The sequence below is a fragment of the Nilaparvata lugens genome, chromosome 2 (assembly GCF_014356525.2).
Source record: "Nilaparvata lugens isolate BPH chromosome 2, ASM1435652v1, whole genome shotgun sequence".
In the NCBI taxonomy this organism is placed as follows: domain Eukaryota; kingdom Metazoa; phylum Arthropoda; class Insecta; order Hemiptera; family Delphacidae; genus Nilaparvata; species Nilaparvata lugens.
The window spans coordinates 45,980,785-46,000,670 of NC_052505.1; the positions used below are offsets into that span (position 1 = coordinate 45,980,785).

The 19,886-nt window shown below is 33.2% G+C and overlaps 1 protein-coding gene across 1 annotated transcript in view; it reads left to right on the top strand.

Annotated features, from left to right (window-relative positions):
• The window catches only part of LOC111046996 (phospholipid phosphatase 1), a 75,913-nt gene extending 62,536 nt beyond the window's left edge, over nt 1–13,377 (top strand). Inside the window, exons 4-8 of the mRNA XM_022332656.2 lie at nt 3,868–4,025; nt 6,848–7,071; nt 8,487–8,607; nt 10,715–10,888; nt 12,347–13,377. Coding sequence (XP_022188348.2) covers nt 3,868–4,025; nt 6,848–7,071; nt 8,487–8,607; nt 10,715–10,888; nt 12,347–12,547 — 878 coding nt within the window. The 3' untranslated portion in view covers nt 12,548–13,377. The remainder of the gene's footprint in view (nt 1–3,867; nt 4,026–6,847; nt 7,072–8,486; nt 8,608–10,714; nt 10,889–12,346) is intronic.
• Nucleotides 13,378–19,886: the final 6,509 nt, after the last annotated feature.

Below are 19,886 nucleotides of genomic sequence, written 5' to 3' on the forward strand. Positions count from 1 at the left end.
ATGCAATGATCATGGGGTGGAACAGTTGAATTTATTGCTGAAAGTAAAAACTGTAGTTTAAAATTTTTTATTTAGTTCAGTGAGGTTAAACACTTCCGTCGCTCAATCTTCAATTGAAATGATCATAGAATAAACTTGGAAAATGTGTTTTCGCCACTCTGCACAGAAAGCAGCTGTTTTCCAGTCCCTACGTAGATCTGAAAGACATTGTTTGCAGACGACTCTCGTCTGACGTCAGAAGAGGTTTCTTTCCGGCCTAGGCCGGAAAGAGTACCCTTTCCAGACGCTAACATGGAACTAAGAAAGGTGATCAAAAAACAGCTGATCAAAAAACTTTTCATTATTCAATAATAATTAAAACATTTATAATAATATCATCTTATTGTCATTTGAAAGAATAAAATAGTATAAACTCAACCTCCCACATAATTGAACATCATCTTTTAGGTTATTTAGACAAATCAGAATAAAAAATAAAAATACTTGGACAATTTCCTGATATTCAGATTACCTCAGATTTCCTAGAGCTATCACCTTCCACTTCTGCTTTCGGAAGTGCTTAGTAAACAACTATTCTCATATATATATTGTTTATTTTTGTGTGTGGCGAAAAATAGCGTTCGCACCAAGGGCAAAAATGTTTTTCCGGCTCTCAATCTTTTCTAGTCCTCGGCCTACGGCCTCGAACTTGAAAACCGATTTCGAGCCGGAAAAATCTCATTTTCTGCTCTAGGTGCGAAATATACTATTCTCGAGCTACACATCATAAAATTTATTGTTGATATTTTGTATTTCTGTGATGTTTTATTTGCTTGAAAATGAATAAATAATAAATTAGCTAAAAATTGATAATTGGTACAGGCTTGTGGGAATTTGGAAAAGTTGGTACAGTGATATAAAATGCTAGAATTGCAGTACTCATAAGTGAACTCATACAATTTATACTCAAACAAGTAAACATTATGATCAAGTACGGTATCTAATAAGAGCGTGGAAAAGTCCAAAATAGAACAGTTTTACTTGAGCTCTGTACCATCAAGAAGCATTTATTTTGAAGTTCATCAGTTGGACAGTGGAACTTCAAATATTGAATTATGTGAATTGATCAATAACCAACTGATTGTAAAAGTCCCGTTGAGCTTTGTTCGTTATTAAAGAGGTCATTAACAAGGCTATCAATTCTTATTTTTCTTACTTCCTCAAGATCATTGTCAAAGTAATAAAAAGCAATAATTCTCTGAACGGACATCGCTCTATTGCATACGGTATTATAAGGACGTCATCTGACGCGGAACTTTATTTAAGCTACGGTACGGTACGTCACAAATGTAAGTGACGTGAAGTAACCATGTCATTGATTCAAATTGTTTTCATCACAACTTTTATTATTGTGAACTTGAAATCATCAACGTTGCAATAGAGGTTTGAGGGTCCAAACGGCGAAGTTGTGTCACGGCCGAATGCAGATTTGCATCTATTAGGTTCATACTTCCCGGTTCAGCGATGACGTCATGTATCTGCAATACGATTGGTCGCCACTTGTCTTGAGTGGTGGCAAAAGAAACAGCTGTTCACAATCACGAGGAGATTCTCACTCAGTTTCAGTTCTAGTTGTGTACAACAGTCAGCCGAGAAAGTCACATTTTGTTGACAGGTAGCGGTCTCTAACCTCAATTTGAATTGTTGAATAGTGACTTTTCTTAACATTATGATAAGAAGTTACCGAAATAGTTTATGTGAGTATTAGTTTTTGTTTATTGTTTTCCTTTCTGTCAATTTAAAGTATGTATAGTTCAAAATAAACTGTCGTAAGTAACAATGAATTATTTGATTTGGATGACCCTAATTTTCTTCTTTATTTGCAGTAATAATTGGATTTTTTGTTTAGTGATTTAGGTGCCTATTTAAATTGATATTCTGTTACGAATATTTTTTACTTTTGATAAATTAAATATTCTGCAACAGTTTAAATAATTAAGAAGAATTCAGCAGGCTTTTCCGGTAATGATGTGCATATTTAAAGTGGGTAAAGAAGAAACGTTACAATCTGAGACAATGTAGCCTTAAAAACTAGTTCAACCTGTGCCAAATGGCAATTTTTTTTAGTGGGGGCAACCTTAATGTAAGGTTTAGTGATTTTAGTATAAACACCCCATGATACTTTATATCAGTTTTGCTGCTCATATTTAGAGGGTAATTTGCGCTGAACGCCCTTATTACTTTACCGTCAGGCCGTCAAAAATGCAGATTACTGTACTTATTTTTCTTCATATTCATTATTCCCCTGTCACCCCCCCCCCATTATATTTGCCCCTGAGTTTAACAAAGAGTCAATTAAAGAAATCTTCAAAAGGTAAATAGTAGCTTATAAAAATTTATGCTTAGTACCAAATTTGTAGAAGTAGGTACCTAACTAACAGTTTTTATTTACGTTCTGATCCATTAAGATTTCATATCCAACTTTCCACATAACTACATTACATTAATCATTAAAATAGACCTAGCGACCTAGAAGGCTATTATTTAGTTATCTCAAATATTCCTACTAAATGAGGAAACATATTTATTAATGGTAATATAGAACAATACTTTTGAATAAAAATATTTAATTTAAAGTTAGCCTAGAGTAGAAGCATTATTTTATTTTAGCGGTCTGAAATATATGATTTTGCTACTTGCTACATTGTTTAAATTAAGTTAGTTACAAAACCAATGCCTGAATTAAATTCAGTGGTCACATTTTTTACTATATAGGATCATCAACTATTCCACGTTTTGTCGATCTCTTCAGCACTCTTACCATCTACTTTAAGCCATGCTGCCATCTTAATAGCAATGTGAAAAGTAATAAGTTATAACTCTTGACGCAACCCATATCCATCATTGCTGAAGAGGAAGGTGATTCAGGTAATCATTTTAAATGAAATGGTTTTACAATAGTAGGCTAATAAAAATAAAATTTTATTGTCGAAAAGCCTTTACAGCGTAGACAAAGTCAATATATAACATAACAACAATAAGTTCAAGTCACACACTTCTACACTAGTATTTACACAATGCTCATTTAATGATTGTTAATATTAACAAATAGAATAACAACAACAATAAATACATTTGGACGTTTCTATTATAGTATCACAGTTGAGTGATGAAGAGAAGTTGAATTTAGATAACAAGATAATCAGACTAACCAAAACTTATAGACAGGTACTAATTATTTACTAACATATTTACTAGGCACTCATCAAATTCAGTCATTTTATAAAACGGATTTAATACTAGCCAACTATATATATTTTGTTTAAATATCTTTTGTGACACATTATGTATATGGGAAGGCAGTTTGTTGAATAGTTTTTGTCCTGTGATCTCAAAACTATTAAGAGATAGTTTCCCTTTTCAAATGCTTGCAATACACTCTTAGTTAATTTGAGAAGAGCATCTACAGTAGATTTATTTTTTCTAAAGCCAAATTGAGAAGGTGCTATGATATTTTAACGCTCAAAATGTTCAGTCAGTTGATTATATACTATAGTTTCAAGTATTTTTGCTAGAACAGGTACAATAGATATTGGTCTATATGATATGATATGTCTAATGATAGGCTTGATAGAGGTTTGACTAAATTTCCATAAATTCGGTGCAAAAAAAGTAGGTTACAATATTGTGACTTTTTACTGACTAATATTTTGAAACGTGATGTAGGTTAGTACTGCAGTAGAATGTACTAGGCCTATGTAGTAGTACTAGGTACTGCAGGTAGTATTATTAGTACAGTACAGTAGTAGTACTACTTGTGTTGAATAATATAGCTTTTATTTGGCTTAAATCAAAATGTAACAAAAAACGTTTATCTTTATGTTGCAGTGTTCACAACGTTGTTGCTGATGGAGTTTGGTCTGCTACCTGATCTACAGAATGTTGGCTTCTACTGTGACGATCCAAAGATAAAGTACAAATTTCGAGGAGACACGATTGGTATCAAAACGTTGTTGGGAGTCACAATATTTCTTCCATTAGCTGTGGTAAGTACAATGCAAAATATTTTATTCATTTCTAGCTTTCAATTCAAGTTTCCCTATGAAAAATGATAATTGCTTTTAGAGTATTTCGTTATCAAATTTTGTTGAGAGTTCAGAATTCAGAATAAAACTACTTGAGACCTTGAACAGATATGCTATCACCTATAATAAAATGTTGAGAAACTAGAGATTATTATAAACAAAGCTAGGTGAGATTTAATCATCGTTTAGTATTATTCAAGCTCTTAGGAGTTCTTTTTCATAATTTACAATACGCTCATTATAGTAAAAATAAATACAAACCACAATGTTTTAGTCCTATATCAGAAAAACTTTTGACTGTATTGTGCAACAAGTATATTGTTTACTCATCATTTGATAATTGAATGATTAAATAATACAGTATGCAATACTGTAAGTTGAATCGTTCATAAAAGTATTGTTATCTCTTATATTATTTCAATAAGCCACTAGAGGCCTCTCAAACTAGCTATCACATTAATTTAAATTCATTTTCCTTCACCTACTGTCTAAAGTACGGTACTCACTTTCTTCCCTGAAACATAATACTAAAGTGTCACTTTTTTGCTCTCCGTACTAAAAAACAGAAAAACTCCCTAGGGAGGAAAAGTAACTCCATTTAAATAGCATGGGAAGCATCTCTATTTTAATAACTTACATTGGAAATAGTTTAGAAGGTCTAAGCTCAGATGAGGAAGCATATAGAGTAGTCAGTCATTGAGGCAACTAAATTCAATACCTCAACCAGAATTGATCAACATTTATGAAATATTATGATATGATAAAATTATTACATAGGTACTTCATATTAGTATACCACAAAATTTATAAATATTTTTGAATATTTCATTTTATTCAAAATATCAGCCAACGAATATTTCCCATCAACTAATTTAGAACGGGAACTTCATCATAGTTGTAGCTATGAGTCGGCCATTGTTGTTACAACTTTTGCCGACAGATAGTGGATAGCGCTGTTGGCGGTGAACTGTGATTACTGCCAGCTGTTTACTTCTCAGGTTATGTTGTAACACATTGTCACTGGTCACGTAAGTTTTTACAATTATTTTATTTGCAGTTTTTATAATAATGTAGGTAGAGGAAAAATGTTGTGTACATCACGAGTGAAAAATGCTTTTTCCTACATTTACCTTGAAAAGTGGCCATTCCTGCACTGATTACAGAACGCAAAAAATCACTTTTCCGCTCTAGTGCAGGAATAGTTATTTGTGCAACTAGTGCGCAAAGTGACAGTTTGCTGCACCAAAAGAAACGTTTATGCCCGAGCCGTAGGCGAGTATTTTGTGCAACATATTTCACATAAAATTTTTCCTACAGTTACCATTGAATATGAAAAGTGGGTAATTATGGGTAAAATTGCCTGAAATCCATCAAATGTTTTTCTGTGTAATTTTATTATTAATAAAAACCTTAATTTATTTAAAATTGAATAATGTAGTAGTAAATGAATGAAGGTGGCTGTCACTCATGTTGCTGTCATCGTTGTCCATCGTTATTATTATAACGTGCACCACATCACTATACCACAGTCACTGTTACAAACTTCATTTTGATTTTGCTGCACTGGTGCTCCATATAACCTACTAACTATTTTTTATTGCCATGTTGCAAATCTGGAGTGCAGAAAAAAACTTTCCCGCACTAGAGCGGTGAAGTGATTCTTTGCGTTCTGTAATCAGTGCAGGAATGGCCACTTTTCAAGATAACTGTAGGAAAACTTTTTTCTGCACTCCAGATTTGCAACATGGCAACACAAAATAGTTGGTGGGTTATATGGAGGATTAGTGCACGAAAACAAAAATTTAGTTGGTATCAATGACTGTGGTTAGATTTAGATAAGAATCATATCAATGGCTACCCTACATTTATGATAAAATCCCAATCTAGAAATCCAAAACAAGAATAATGTTCATGTAAATCATAATTAAATAATCATTGTTTACGAATTCTCATCATTTAATAAAAAATAATAGTTATTTTCTATTGATAATTATTATTTCAACTGCAAGCAATGAGAAAAGTAGCAAATATACATTATAAAATTCGAATTTTGAGGTTAAATGATTACCGTTCGATATCCATATAAATAAAAAAACATAAGAATATTACAATTTCTGTAGTTTTTAGCTGGATGAAACAAACTTAGGTACGATTCTTCCCGCTAGGTCGCGCGCTTGTCGGTTCAACCATCTTGCAGCCATCCCAATCAGCTGTTGGCATGTATTTTGAATGTGAATTTTTTGTTCTATCTGTATTTTTTCTGATTCTTGAATGAATAAAAATGAGAACTTTGGCTGAGAATTTTCAACTTCAATTGGATTTTTAATCTTTAAATGAATTAAGGTTGTTATTAATAACAGCATCACACACACAAACATTTGATGGATTCCAGCCATCATTTTACCCATAATTACCCACTTTTCATATTCAATGGTAACTGTAGGAAAAATTGTTGGAAATTGTTGCCCTCGGCTTCGCCTCGGGCATCACTCTTTCCCCTCAGAGAGAAAAAGTGGTATTTTTCGCTCTATATATACAAATAACTATTTATCGTGGATGGAATAATATGTTGTAAATTTTCTTTCTTCCTGAATATGAATAGGTAGATCTCATACTTTCTCAAGCGGAAACTTTATGTTGCAGTCTCTTTTTTCGAAGATTAGTACAGTTTTGAATCTTATTTCGAAATATTGTTTCCAATTGATTTTTCACTATGCATGTCTATCCTCTTCAAGCAGATCTATTATCAAGCACAATCCAATTAAAATTGTATGAATTTGCAGATATCATTAGTGGAGTGGGGATGTCATGGAGCTGAAGGCTACGCGAAGCGAGGTGGCGGCCGATGGGCCTGGATGACCCAAACCCTGCGATGGTATTGGGAGTATCTGTCTGGACTACTCATTGTATTCTTCTTAGCTGACATAGCCAAGCTATTGGTGGGTGAGCCGAGGCCTCACTTCTTGGACACATGTCAACCGCATCAAGCCATAAACTGCTCCTCTGGGTTAGTAAACAACGCTGATATGCAGACTATTTCAATAGTTTTTTTCTCTTCTTTCATTTGATTCTTCGTTTTAGTGTTTCTGTCCAAGTATATTACTTGATTTTCTTTTTATTTGGTGACGCTATAGCTACTATCCAATTTTTTGATGTTTTAAAATTAATTTAGTTTTGAACACATTGCCTTTGCCAAAGACTTATTGGCACGTGTCCTCGAAATATCACTACTGCTGCTCAGTTATAACGAAATAATGAGAACGCATTAAATGCTGTATACAAGCAATAATATGAAGAGTCGCATCTACTCAATATTCAAATATGTACTTGGTCCCTATAGACATCAGATGTCAATACAGTCTACTGTAGCTGGTTCTGTAGTACACAACTCTTAGGGCCGGTTTCCGAGCTCTGGATTTTGCCAAGTCCTAGACTTTAAACAGCTGGAGTCAGAAAATTGGCTTTCCAAAACGGGGCGTAGTCGCAGTCATTGTCATAGTTACGTTTGAATTAAATTTCGAAAAACTAGAAAATTGAACGCAAAATAAAATAAAGAGAAAATAGTGTAAAGTTTAAGCTATTTTGAATTATTTAAGAATGTAATTTCGTCAAGGAAAAACGTTTCCAATTATAGAAATGAGAAAATAAAAACTACGACTACTGTTATAAAAGCTGCGACTACGCCCCGTTTTGGAAAGCCAATTTTCTGACTCCAGCTGTTTAAAGTCTAGGACTTGGCAAAATCCCGAGCTCGGAAACCGGCCCTAAAAAACTTCAAATTTGTAAGTAATTACAAACTTCATTTAACTACAGTAGTAGCAATGTGTTATTATGTAGAATATTATATCAGCTTAGCCCAGTTACCTTTTTAAGCCCATTCCATCTTTTACGCAAAAATCGTTCACATAAATGGACAAGAAACTCAATAACTATGGTTTAACTAACGTAAGGATTTGAGCGTGGTTTGCTTTATAAGCTGGATTGAAAAAGTTTGTGATCTTGGAGAGAAATAGGAAATTGAAGTGATTGATTTGATGTATTTGGTTCATCTAGTGGACATTGTAAATTTAATTATCCGCAATGAATCTTTTTCTGGAAAGGGCTAAATATTATCTGTAATAACCTCATTTTGTACTGCCTTCTCAAGCGTAACTTTACGATTCAGGTGGCAGTATAAAAGAGATAAAGGATGTTGTGTGTCTTCAGTATTAATATTTTGTCACATTCTCATTTCATTAAATTTTAAAGCGAATTTGATAAATAACAAATAAAATTGTATGTTTTTCTTATATTTTTATTTTCTCAATTTCACAGTCTCAATTGCTTTAGTGTAATCCTCAAAAATGACAAATTGTATTAGTGCATTATTATTGATAGTCTAATATTATGCTTTTTTATAATGCAAATTAATTATTTTTACAGATACATTGCCAAATATGAATGCACAAACGTAGATTTGAGTTTCTGGAGAGTGAAAGATGCCAGTCGATCGTTTCCGTCAGGGCATGCTGCTATCTCTGTTTATCTTTTCACGTTTACAGCGGTAAGACTAATTCAATACAAAATTTGCAGATCAATATTAAAATGAAAATTTAACATGTTTTTTACGTTGATGATAGTTTGCTATGCTACTTAATGTCTTCACCATTGCCAAATTTACAAAACAAATTAGAAGTCATTCAAATTCGGATGTGAGTTTAATCACATGTAATTGAAGAGTTCACGATGTGATTCATAATAATGTTAATTCTCTGCTGATTATTTAAGGATTCGCTCAAATGTATCATCATACACGTCTCATAATGATGAGACATGTACGGATCTGTAAGTTTCAAGTGAGTTCCAAACAACCAGGAATTGATTTTAAGCTCAAAACTGTAGGTGTCTCAAGCAGCTACGTTTTCAAAGGAAACCGCCAACCGATTACGTGTGTTTATTTTGTCCAATTTTTGAAATTTACAGGGTGATTCACATAAGATCTAACAATAGGTAACTTGTTAACCGTTCATTTTACAGAGAACTTTGAATGTACAACTTCCCTTCTTTTATTGTGAAATTTTACGAAACGCAATTTTAAATTGAAAATTTGGCCGCCATTTTCCAAAATGGAGGACAGCTTTATTTTTTTTTAATGGCAACCCCCATTTTTTATGGAATTTTTGAATTCTATGTAAAATTCTGGATTTTTTTTGGATTCTAAGACGTCAATTTTGGATTCTAAGACATTTTTACTCTTGTAATTTTCTTTTATAAACCTAACCGTTTAGGATATACACCCATAATAAGCCAGTAATGCAATATCCATAAAATGATAATGTGTGGCTTATTATAGATGTAAATCCTGAACGGTCAGGTTTATCAAAAAAATGACAAGAGTAAAAATGTCTTAGAATTTTACGTAAAATCAAAAGATTTCATAAAAAATGGGGGTTGCCATTCAAATAAGTAAAGTTGTCCTCCATTTTGGAAGATGGCAGCCAAATTTTCAATTTAAAATTGCATGTCGTAAAATATCACAAAAAAAGAAGGGGAGTTGCCCATTTAAAGTTCTCTGTAAAATTAACGGTTAACAAGTTACCTATTGATACACCTTATGTGAATCACCCTGTACTATGTCATGGAAAACAACATAGATTCAATTATATTCGTCACTCAGGATCTCACGTCACTGGTGATCTGAACTGACACATTTGAATATATGCACTACACTCTTTTTCGCCGCTGACTGTTTCCCAATTTCTAACGCTTCAAAACATTGTGGATCGAGTAGCTTAGGTACAATGATTCGAAGACCAATGATTGATGCCCAAGCTTTATTCTACCTTTCTCTGCTTCACTATGTTTTCACCATCAGAAAGTGTTATTGATTTTTTTATTAAGGCTGTGCAAAGGCTGAAAACAAACTTTTTACTCGTGATATTTTACAAAGTTTTTCGATTTGTATATCATTAAGCTATCAAAATGAAAAAGTTTTCTCAGGAAATCATTTTTTTCCGATCATTACTTTTTGAGATATGAGCGCCTAAAGTTTAAATTTTTGGGACAGAAAATTTCAAATTCGGTAAGAGATAAATCAATGAGATGTAGAGGATAGATTTTTCATGGTATTGTTGATAAAAAAATTTCTGAAAATAAAAATTTTTAAGATAGTTATTCAATTTACTAGAAATAACTTTTAGTTGAGTAATTTTTGGTAAATTGAATAACTTTTTCAAAAATTTATATTTTCAGAATTTTTTTTGTTTTAATAGATCAACAATACCATGAAAAATTCATCCTCTAAATCTCATGGATTTATATCTTACTGAATTTGAAATGTTCTGTCCCAAAAATTGACACTTCAGGCGTTCATATCTCAATTGGAAAAAAATGTTCTCCTGAGAAAACCTTTTCATTTTGATAGCTTGATGATATTCAAATCGAAAAACTTTGAAAAATATCACGAGTAAAAAGTTTATTTTTAGCCTTTGCACATCCTTAATGACTGTGAAAAGTGAATCAATTTTACTTGAAAAACTATTTAAACCGTGGGTAATGCAATGATTAAAGATCCGATTTTTGTTGGTGTAGGATAGATGATGATAATATATTACTTTTATCACTCATCACAATCATTACTAATTTATTGATTGATATTGTATTGTTTGTAGTGGTTTTTGGAGCGTAGAATGAGCGGCGTGGGGCGGATAGTAGTGGCTTGGCTGCAGGTGCTTGTGTGTGTGTGGGCGCTGGTCTGCTCCCTCACGCGCATCACCGACCGCCGCCATCACTGGTGGGATGTACTCGCCGGATCTGTCCTTGGAGTCCTCGTCGGCATGTACACTGTAAGTATTTCTTCATTTTCACATTTTTTTATCTGTTATGGCCTGGAGTTGCACATATCAGTAAGAGTGAACGTGTCGGGTGCAGGTACAGTGAGCATTCATACCCGTTCGGCCGGGCTCAGTGGCAATAGTCCCATTACAATTCATGTAAATTACATTTTTACTGTAAAACACGCTGCACACATAACAGTGACAATTGGAAATATGTACTTTTGAGTTTTGGACATTTACAGTTCCGCGTTCTCGCCGCAGCTATAGTCCGACAGATATTACTTTCCACACAGCTCTTTCTCGAACACTGAGAGGCCCGATGCTCTTTCCTTCACTAATCACTCACACTACCCAACAGTAGTCTCCCTACTTTTGTGTCAGCATCCACTTGTGCGCCGCATGTTCACTCCTTTCTACTACCCTGTCCATGTCACAAACTGTAGAAGGATAAATCGGGTTTCCCCTTTTCATGTTATAAGTAATATCTCTCGGACTATAGTGAAAGCTATCCTGTGTGCAGTTAAGGCTGCTTACCGGTCACTGACTCTCTTATGTGGCAATCCAATTTCAACTGCCTGATTTTCACAACTGAATTAGTCGCTGTAGGTCATTGAGCTGTAGTGAGAGTCACGTTATAAACTCAGTGGAAAATATGGACGGCTTAGTTGTCAACTTTCCATTCTATAGTATTCATGACATTGGAAAATCTGACTGGGAGTTGGAAAAGGATAGAGCTATTTGCTTTAATTAATGACAGACAAGAAGGATCAGGTCGTAGCTTTATAACGCGAATCTCACTGCAGTGTGTAGGATAACTTCAAAGATAAGTTTAGTAAACTTCAAAGTCAAAATAAGTTCACAAGTTTATCTCCAAATCTTCATCATATGCATTGATTCAACAGAGCTTATTTATTACTAGCAGGTAACCCGTGCACCGCAAGGGTCTAATTAAAAACTTGACAAACTGAAAACTTGACCTACTGAAATCTTGAAGAATTAAAATAGGTCTATAATCATCATCGGTAAATTGAGAATCTATATGTAAAATTTCAATTTAACCAGTAGTTCAGACGTGATGATGCGTTATCAGTGAATTTCCTATACAATACGTGTATAAGCCAGTTTTTTCCTTTATTATAGACTAGCAGGTAACCCGTCATCCGCAAGGGTCAATTTTAAAACTTTACAAACTAAAAACTTGGCGTAGTGAAATCTTGAAGAATTGGAAATAGGCCTTAATTGAGAATCTTTATGCAAAATTCAAGTTAATCGGTCCAGTAGTTCAGACGTGATGATGCATCAAACATAATTTTCCTATCCCGTACGTGTATAAGCCAGATCTTTTCTTTATTATAGTATATATTGCATAAAGCTCTGTGGGACACACTGAATAAATAGTTTATTTATATTTATTTGAACATTGATAGATATAATATCAATCTTAACTATGAATGATTGATGTTTTAGGTGAGGACATTCTGTTGTGATTTCCGTCTGAGCGTGTATCGCAGTCACTCGGTGAGCGCGAAACAGCTGGAGGGCAAAGTGAGTGGCCGGCAGTTGTACGGAGGCAACACGTCGGCGAGGCGGCTGCTCAACTCCACCTCCAGCTACAGTGCAGAGCCAGTCAGTCGAGAACGAGACACTGCCGATCTGAGCATTACGTGAGCCAACGCCAACCGGCCCACTCTCCCGCACTCCTTACCAAACAGTATTCTTCTCGACTGTCAACGACTGCAGACGCCACAGTGGTCTACTACGTTCGTTGATTGAGAGTGCAATGACCTAGTGATAAATAGTTATTTAGTTGATCATTGACTACAAACTGTGTATAAAAGTCGAGTGATCTAATGATCAAAAATTATTTATCAATTATAGATAAGTAACTGCAAAAGTGTATAGAAATCGAGTTTTCTATTAATCGAAAAACATTTGTCAGTAGCGAATCATTCACTGCGGAACTATATGCCTGTACAAAGTAGTCGAGGATGCAATGATCTATTGATCAGAAATCATTATTTATCAATTATAGTAGATTATTGACTGCAAAACTGTGTAAAGCCAGTGTAAAGTAGTCGAGGATACAGTCATATTGATTAAAAACTGTCTGTAATATTGGATCATTGACTGCAAAACTGTATAGCTGTGTGAAACAATAACTGTTGATTAGTGAAAAACTATGATCACTTAGCTGCAGTTCAAAATTATTGATGATTGACGAAGATCATTACGGAATTTTGTGTATATCGATTGCAGTCATTTTTGTGAGAGCAATTTTCTTTTGATAAAAATGTATAATTCCTTCATTGATGTTCGCCAGAAATTACTAGTGTAAGATAATAATTGTATGTGTATTTTTAGTGTGTTCGTTGATTAAGGCTGTGCAAAGGCTAAAAATAAACGTTTTACTGTTTATCATCAAGCTATCAAAATGAAAAATTTTTCTCATGAAAACAATTTTTTTTATCATTACTTTTTGAAATATGAGCGCCTAAAGTTTAAATTTTTGGGACAGAACATTTCAAATTCAGTAAGACATAAATCCATGAGAATTAGAGGATAGATTCTTCATGGTATTGTTGATCTAGTAAAACAAAAATTTTCTGAAAATATCAATTTTTAAGATAGTTATTCAATTTACTAAAAATAACCAAAAATAACTTTTAGTGGAGTTATTTTTGGTTAATTGAATAACGTTTTCAAAAATTGATATTTTCAGAAAAAATTTGTTTTACTAGATCAACAATACCATGAAGAATCCATCCTCTAAATCTCATGGATTTATATTTTACCGAATTTGAAATGTTCTGCCCCAAAAATTCAAACTTCAGGCGCTCATATCTCAAAAAGTAATGATCGGAAAAAAATGTTTTCCTGGGAAAACTTTTTCATTTTGATAGCTTGATAATTGATATACAAATCGAAAAACTATGAAAAATATCACCAGTAGAAAGTTTATTTTTAGCCTTTGCACAGCCTTAAGATCAAGTATAGAATGGTTTATCAACCAATTTTATGGATCATTACTTACATTATTGATCATCGACAGGAAATAGAATTATTTTATAAATTTATCATGTTTGTTAATCATTATGACGATGTACAGATCCATCAAGTTGGAATATTATCGACAAAAATTATAATAAACATGGGCAGTATGACAGAAATGTTAACATTTGAAGTATGTTTGTTGAATGTAAACTTGAAACATGTATGTAGACCTCTGATTCCAATGTTTGTGTTTGTGGAAAATTCATGTACTAATGGAACCTACTATCAAGAATTGGAGAACAGGTACTTTGAAAACCTATTGATTAAAAATTAAGGACGAATTTTCGTAATAATTGACGGTAATAACTACAGAATATTGTGTACACCTTGTATGTTTATTGTTTGTACAGAAGCAGATTTATGTATACCGTAATGTTTTTCTATATGTGCTTGTGCATGGTCAAAACTATGTAATACCTATTAATAAGAAAATTGAAAGGGATTTCGTCTTCTCGTATGAAAGTTCTGAATATATTACGTTTCATACACTGAACCGTAATAAAATCAAAGCAATAATATTTTTGTGACTGATCTGTGATTAATCAGAATCAATAGTTTTATCATGATACATTATTTTGATGTGACAATGAACTGATAGATGCACTTTGTATTTGTAAATAATATTTTATATTTAATTGTAAGTGATGCTTCCAATTTATTCTAAAATGATCTGTATTTTGAGTGATTGTTCCCAATTCGTAATCAAGCCTCCATTCCTTTGTGTTAACTATTGGTGAATAACCTGCTGAATATAAATGAACGTGAACTTTTTAATACAATATCTTACTTTTTTTTTAATATGGGTTAATTTAAATCATTGCCACACACTAGTGGTGACAGTGTAAGTGATCGGTACTGTGAAAATATTATTCCCATTAGTTCTAATGGCATTATTCACACTCGTTAGGCTGTGGTGAGAGGGAACCGTCCAATCAGAACTTATAGAAATTATTTTTTACATTGTACCGTTCACTTTCACTGTCACTGGTGTTTGGGAATCCAGCTTAACTCAGGTTACCGGAGAAGTACTGTTGGGAAAACTACTCTCAAGTCTCAATTTATAAAATAATTACTTTCAGTTTTGTTTTCCATTGCTAACTGTATGCTAGTCATCTCATTACCGTAATCTAATCTTCACTTATAAATAATAGCTACTTTAATAATGTTATAAGTGATTTTATGAAATTAAATTCTATTTTTCAAATGAATAATATTAACGGACTAGGTTTGAACAGTAATTCAACAGATTGAAGCACTTATGATTTCACAAAAAAACCTATGTTGTCAATAATGAAAGCTAACATTCATGAATTTCAAAACGCAACAATATTTCTATTGCTCATCCTTAGATTTATTTTGACAGGGTAATGATTAGTGGTTTTTGTTAGGTAACACTGGAATATTGTATGCTTGATGGTTAATGAAAAATAAAGTTCCTTACTTAGAACTCAATCTATAAACTCACCTTTTGGATTGCTAAGATATATTTCAATGCACTGTACATATTGATTTGTTATTTCCAATTATTGTTCTTTCAATTGAAAATATTATAAAATGCACTGAACATATTGATTTATTTTCAATTATTGTTCTTTCAATATTGAAATTATTATTAAAGCCACTTTTTATTAATTTAATAAATTAGTTTAATCTTTTTATTTCTTATACAGTACGTATGTTTCAATTAAGCACCTGAATGATCAAGTTTATGTTGATGAAAATGTGTATTGTTTTTGGAGCTAATTTATTAAAAAATTAATCACAACATTCTATAAATCTTATTATTCATTCTTCATTCCTACCTATAGAATTATCAAAAAATCTTGCCCAAAACTAGCTGCCTCATATCACTGTAGGCCATAGAGGATGATTTGGTCCAAATATATAGTTATAAGTAAAGGAGAACGTCTGATGAGACAATGATTTCTTAACTCGATTCAGTATCACCGGATCATTGAAAGTATTGTTTTATTTTTAAAGAAGGTAAAGAAGTCGTAATCAGAAATAGATCAGGGGAATGCACAAGAATGGTCCAGGACATCTTATCTAGATCAGTTCCTTCGTGGAGTTGGTGTGGCATCATCATCCGTCTCATAACCCACGCACAAGCCTACATCTCATGTGTGTTTGACATTCAACAACAAACCTCTCCTCCAGTCCTAAATCGTTCTCCTCAATTCTTCTAATGCCTCAAAGTATCTTACAAAATTTATTGTCTCCCATTGAGGCATAAATGTATCCAACTAAAAAGTATGCATCGACATGATTTTCTTTGATGAAGTTGTGGTTTTGAGCTTGATGGTGTGAAAAGTCTCACCACACTTGAGACTGGCTTCTTCTTCTTCTTGCTTTAGGTGTGTAGTATGCAACCAAATTTTTTCACCATATGCAGTTCATATCTTATTCTTAACCTCAATCAAACGTTTTCCCTAACAAGTATAAAAAGAAAATTTTCGCAATCAGCGAGAGGGTTTTTGACATTTCTCGCAAAATAGGTAGGCTACATTGTTGCGTCGACAGCTTTCAACATAATGACAATCATCTAACTGAACTATCGTAGAGCTAGTAGTTCTGTGAACAGTAGACCTCACGCAGTGTTCTCATCCACAAGTACCTAATTGAAACTATAGACCTTATGGATATACAGCAATAGACTGGCTTCTCCACACATCTGTGTAATCGCTTGTCAGCTGATTTATGATGAATAATCAAAGACCTTAAAGAGATAAGCATCTTTAATAAGTTCTTTGTGAATAATTCTATAGTCTGATTTTTACTTTGCTTGCCCTATTACCATAGGTAAGGAAAGTATTGTTTTCCGAAAAAAATTTAGGTACCCCAATTTCTTAATTTCTATACGTAGCAAGGTCCCCTGAGTCCAAAAAAATGTTTTTTGGGTATTGGTCTGTATGTGTGTGTGTGTATGAGTGTATGTGCGTCTATGTACACGATATCTCATCTCCCAATTAACGGAATGACTTGAAATTTGGAACTTAAGGTCCTTACACTATAAGGATCCGACACGAACAATTAAAAGAATCACGATCAAATGGAATTCAAGATGGCGGCTAAAATGTTGTCAAAAACAGGGGTTTTCGCGATTTTCTCAAAAACGGCTCCAACGATTTTGAACAAATTCATACCTACAAAAGTTATTGATAAGCTCTATCAACTGCCACAAGTCCCATATCTGTAAACATTTCAGGAGCACCGCCCCATCTATGCAAAGTTTGATTTTAGATTCCCAATTATCAGGCTTCTGATACAATTCAAACCAAAAATTTCAAATGGAAAAGATTGAGCATAAAAATCTGTACAATTAATGTCCAGTAACATTTTCATCTAAAATTGAAAATAAGCTCGAAATTCGAGAAAATAAGATTATTCAATTGCGAACTGTTGATTCTATTAAATCATTCACTATGAAGAGAAAGCAGACTTCGGATGTTTGTATCGCTATTGTCCTGTCAACAGCTGACTCAGATCTTAGAATAGTAGACTGTAACGATTTTTGGTAAGACCTCCGGTTTTTTTTGTAATATTTAATAAAGCGTAGAATAACCTCAAAAGTATCTTTGAAGATACAGCAGCTCATGTTCCTACTTTTTAGCAACCTCTGTTATCAGGGCATGGAGTCCAAGGCGGTTAGAGCGTAGTGTAACACACCGTGGGACCTATAGTGAGGTCCACGTTATAATGACAGTACCGTATTTGATCAACTTTGGTTTTGCTATCCTTGTCTATCATTCGACAAAGACGGTGGTACTATCCTTTTCTAGGTCCACATAACGATGACAATTATGTTTTTGACAGTGTAGAAATATAATTAGTTAATGCAGAGAATCGGCATCGCTATTCTTCCATCTTTATTCACTATCATTATAACGTGGACCACACTATAGGTTCAAATCTCATTCCGACCAGATTATTTTTGCAGACGATACAATTGTTTTATATTATTCTAAAAATATATCATTATGACTATATAGAATAATAATATTGAATCATCTTAGTATTATTAAATTGATTTATCAAATTAATTGGATAAATTATTTTTTAAAAATATATTTTAATATCAATACATAAATAACTATCATTAGCTATGTTACAGATAACTCAACTATTTTAGTTGTGGACAATTTTTATAATCTTAAAAATGAATCGACTAATAAATCAACAACTATTTTAGTTGTAGACAATATTTAAGATCATAAACATTTCTTTAATCTCCAACCTCTTTTATTCATAACTATCTGTTATTATTTAAGTTATTTTCAACTGAATTTTCAGTTTATCAGGTACAATAATTATTGTATTGTATGCATTTTTGTGTCGCTCTACAGTGTCAAGTCTTTTGTTTTCCTTTTGGTATGACATCGGAAACCGATTTGTGAGCATTAACATTCTGCATAACAAGCCATAAAATTGAATCCACTTTTCATGAAAAACATCATTAGCAACCTCCTGTCATTGTCACCAACAAACCCATCTTATTTAGAATCATTTTCCATCTCACCATCGTCTGTGAGACGATTCATCATCTAAATTGCCTACTGCATATTCCATTTTTCCGTCAGTTGACAGATTTCTTATAATTAATTATTAGAAAAGTTGTAATATATGTTCATATTGTGAATATGGAGACTAATAAAGGGTACCTCCTTGATAAGTCCGGTGTCCCTGCAAACAGTGTCTCTAGTACTTTGGAGAAAATAATAGATGACATTGGCTAAATCTTAACGATAATATACTGTACTTACTGGCCCTTCTCATTAGATTGAGAGTTGTATTCATGAGCGAGGTCTACTGTTCGCAGAACTACTAGTATTCAATCAATCAAAAATGCTCTATGCGAATATGATTCTAATATAATTCTAATCTTGATACATAAACTTTTATTGAAAGAAAAGTGAAAATGAATTACCATTTAACCACTTTTTTATTATTTTGCTCAAATGTTGAACAATATTGAGTGTGATTCAAATACACTAGACTGCACTGCTTACTTTTCCTAAACCTGGACTAAGCTGATGTTTGAGTTTAAAGGAAGGATCCATAAATACAGAATATATCAAGTGACTATAGTGAGGTCCATGTTATAATGACAGTATTTGATCAACTTTGGTTTTGCTATCCTTGTCTATCATTCGACAAAGCCGGTGGTGCTATCCTTTTCTAGGTCCACAACGGTGCCAATTATGTTTTTGACAGTGTAGAAATATGATTAATTTATGCAGAGAATCGGCATCGCTATTCTTCTATCTTTATCCACTGTCATTATAAAGTGGACCTCACTACAGGACAAAATTTCCGCGTTGCCGAATTGTTAATTGATAATTTTAGAATTAAATATAATGATAATGTATCCAGTATCCACTGAACATTTTGAAAGAAACAGGAAATTGACGATCTGAATTTGCCTACCAGGGTTAATTTATGATCATCTGAGATCTCGATGAAGTGAAACACATGGCTTGCATGAGGCAATCATTCCACTGAATTTGACAACGTGAATATTTTACCAAGTCTCAACTTGTTTTCTGACCATAGTTTAAGCAGTACAACAACACTGCACTGCTCATGATACCCTCGACGTAATTACGTGCTGTTTCAGGAACAAACACATTAAATAATATGTTAAACGCATTGATTATAATTATAGAATAGACACAAATAACGAGAAGTTGAAATACTTGCACCTTTGAAATAATATTTCACTTAGGAATGACACCCAGAAAAAGATAGTAGGCTACTATCTGCTATATCGAACGTTAATCAAATACAGTTATTTTAACGAGGACCTCACTATACTTCAACACATAATGTTATCTTTTCTCTAAGCTATGAACCTTCCGCCTTCAAAGTGTAGGCCAGTGACACGAAAGCATTCATGATTTTCAAATATTGACGATCAAACACGAATAGCAACCTGAATCACGCTCTGTCGAATCTCTGT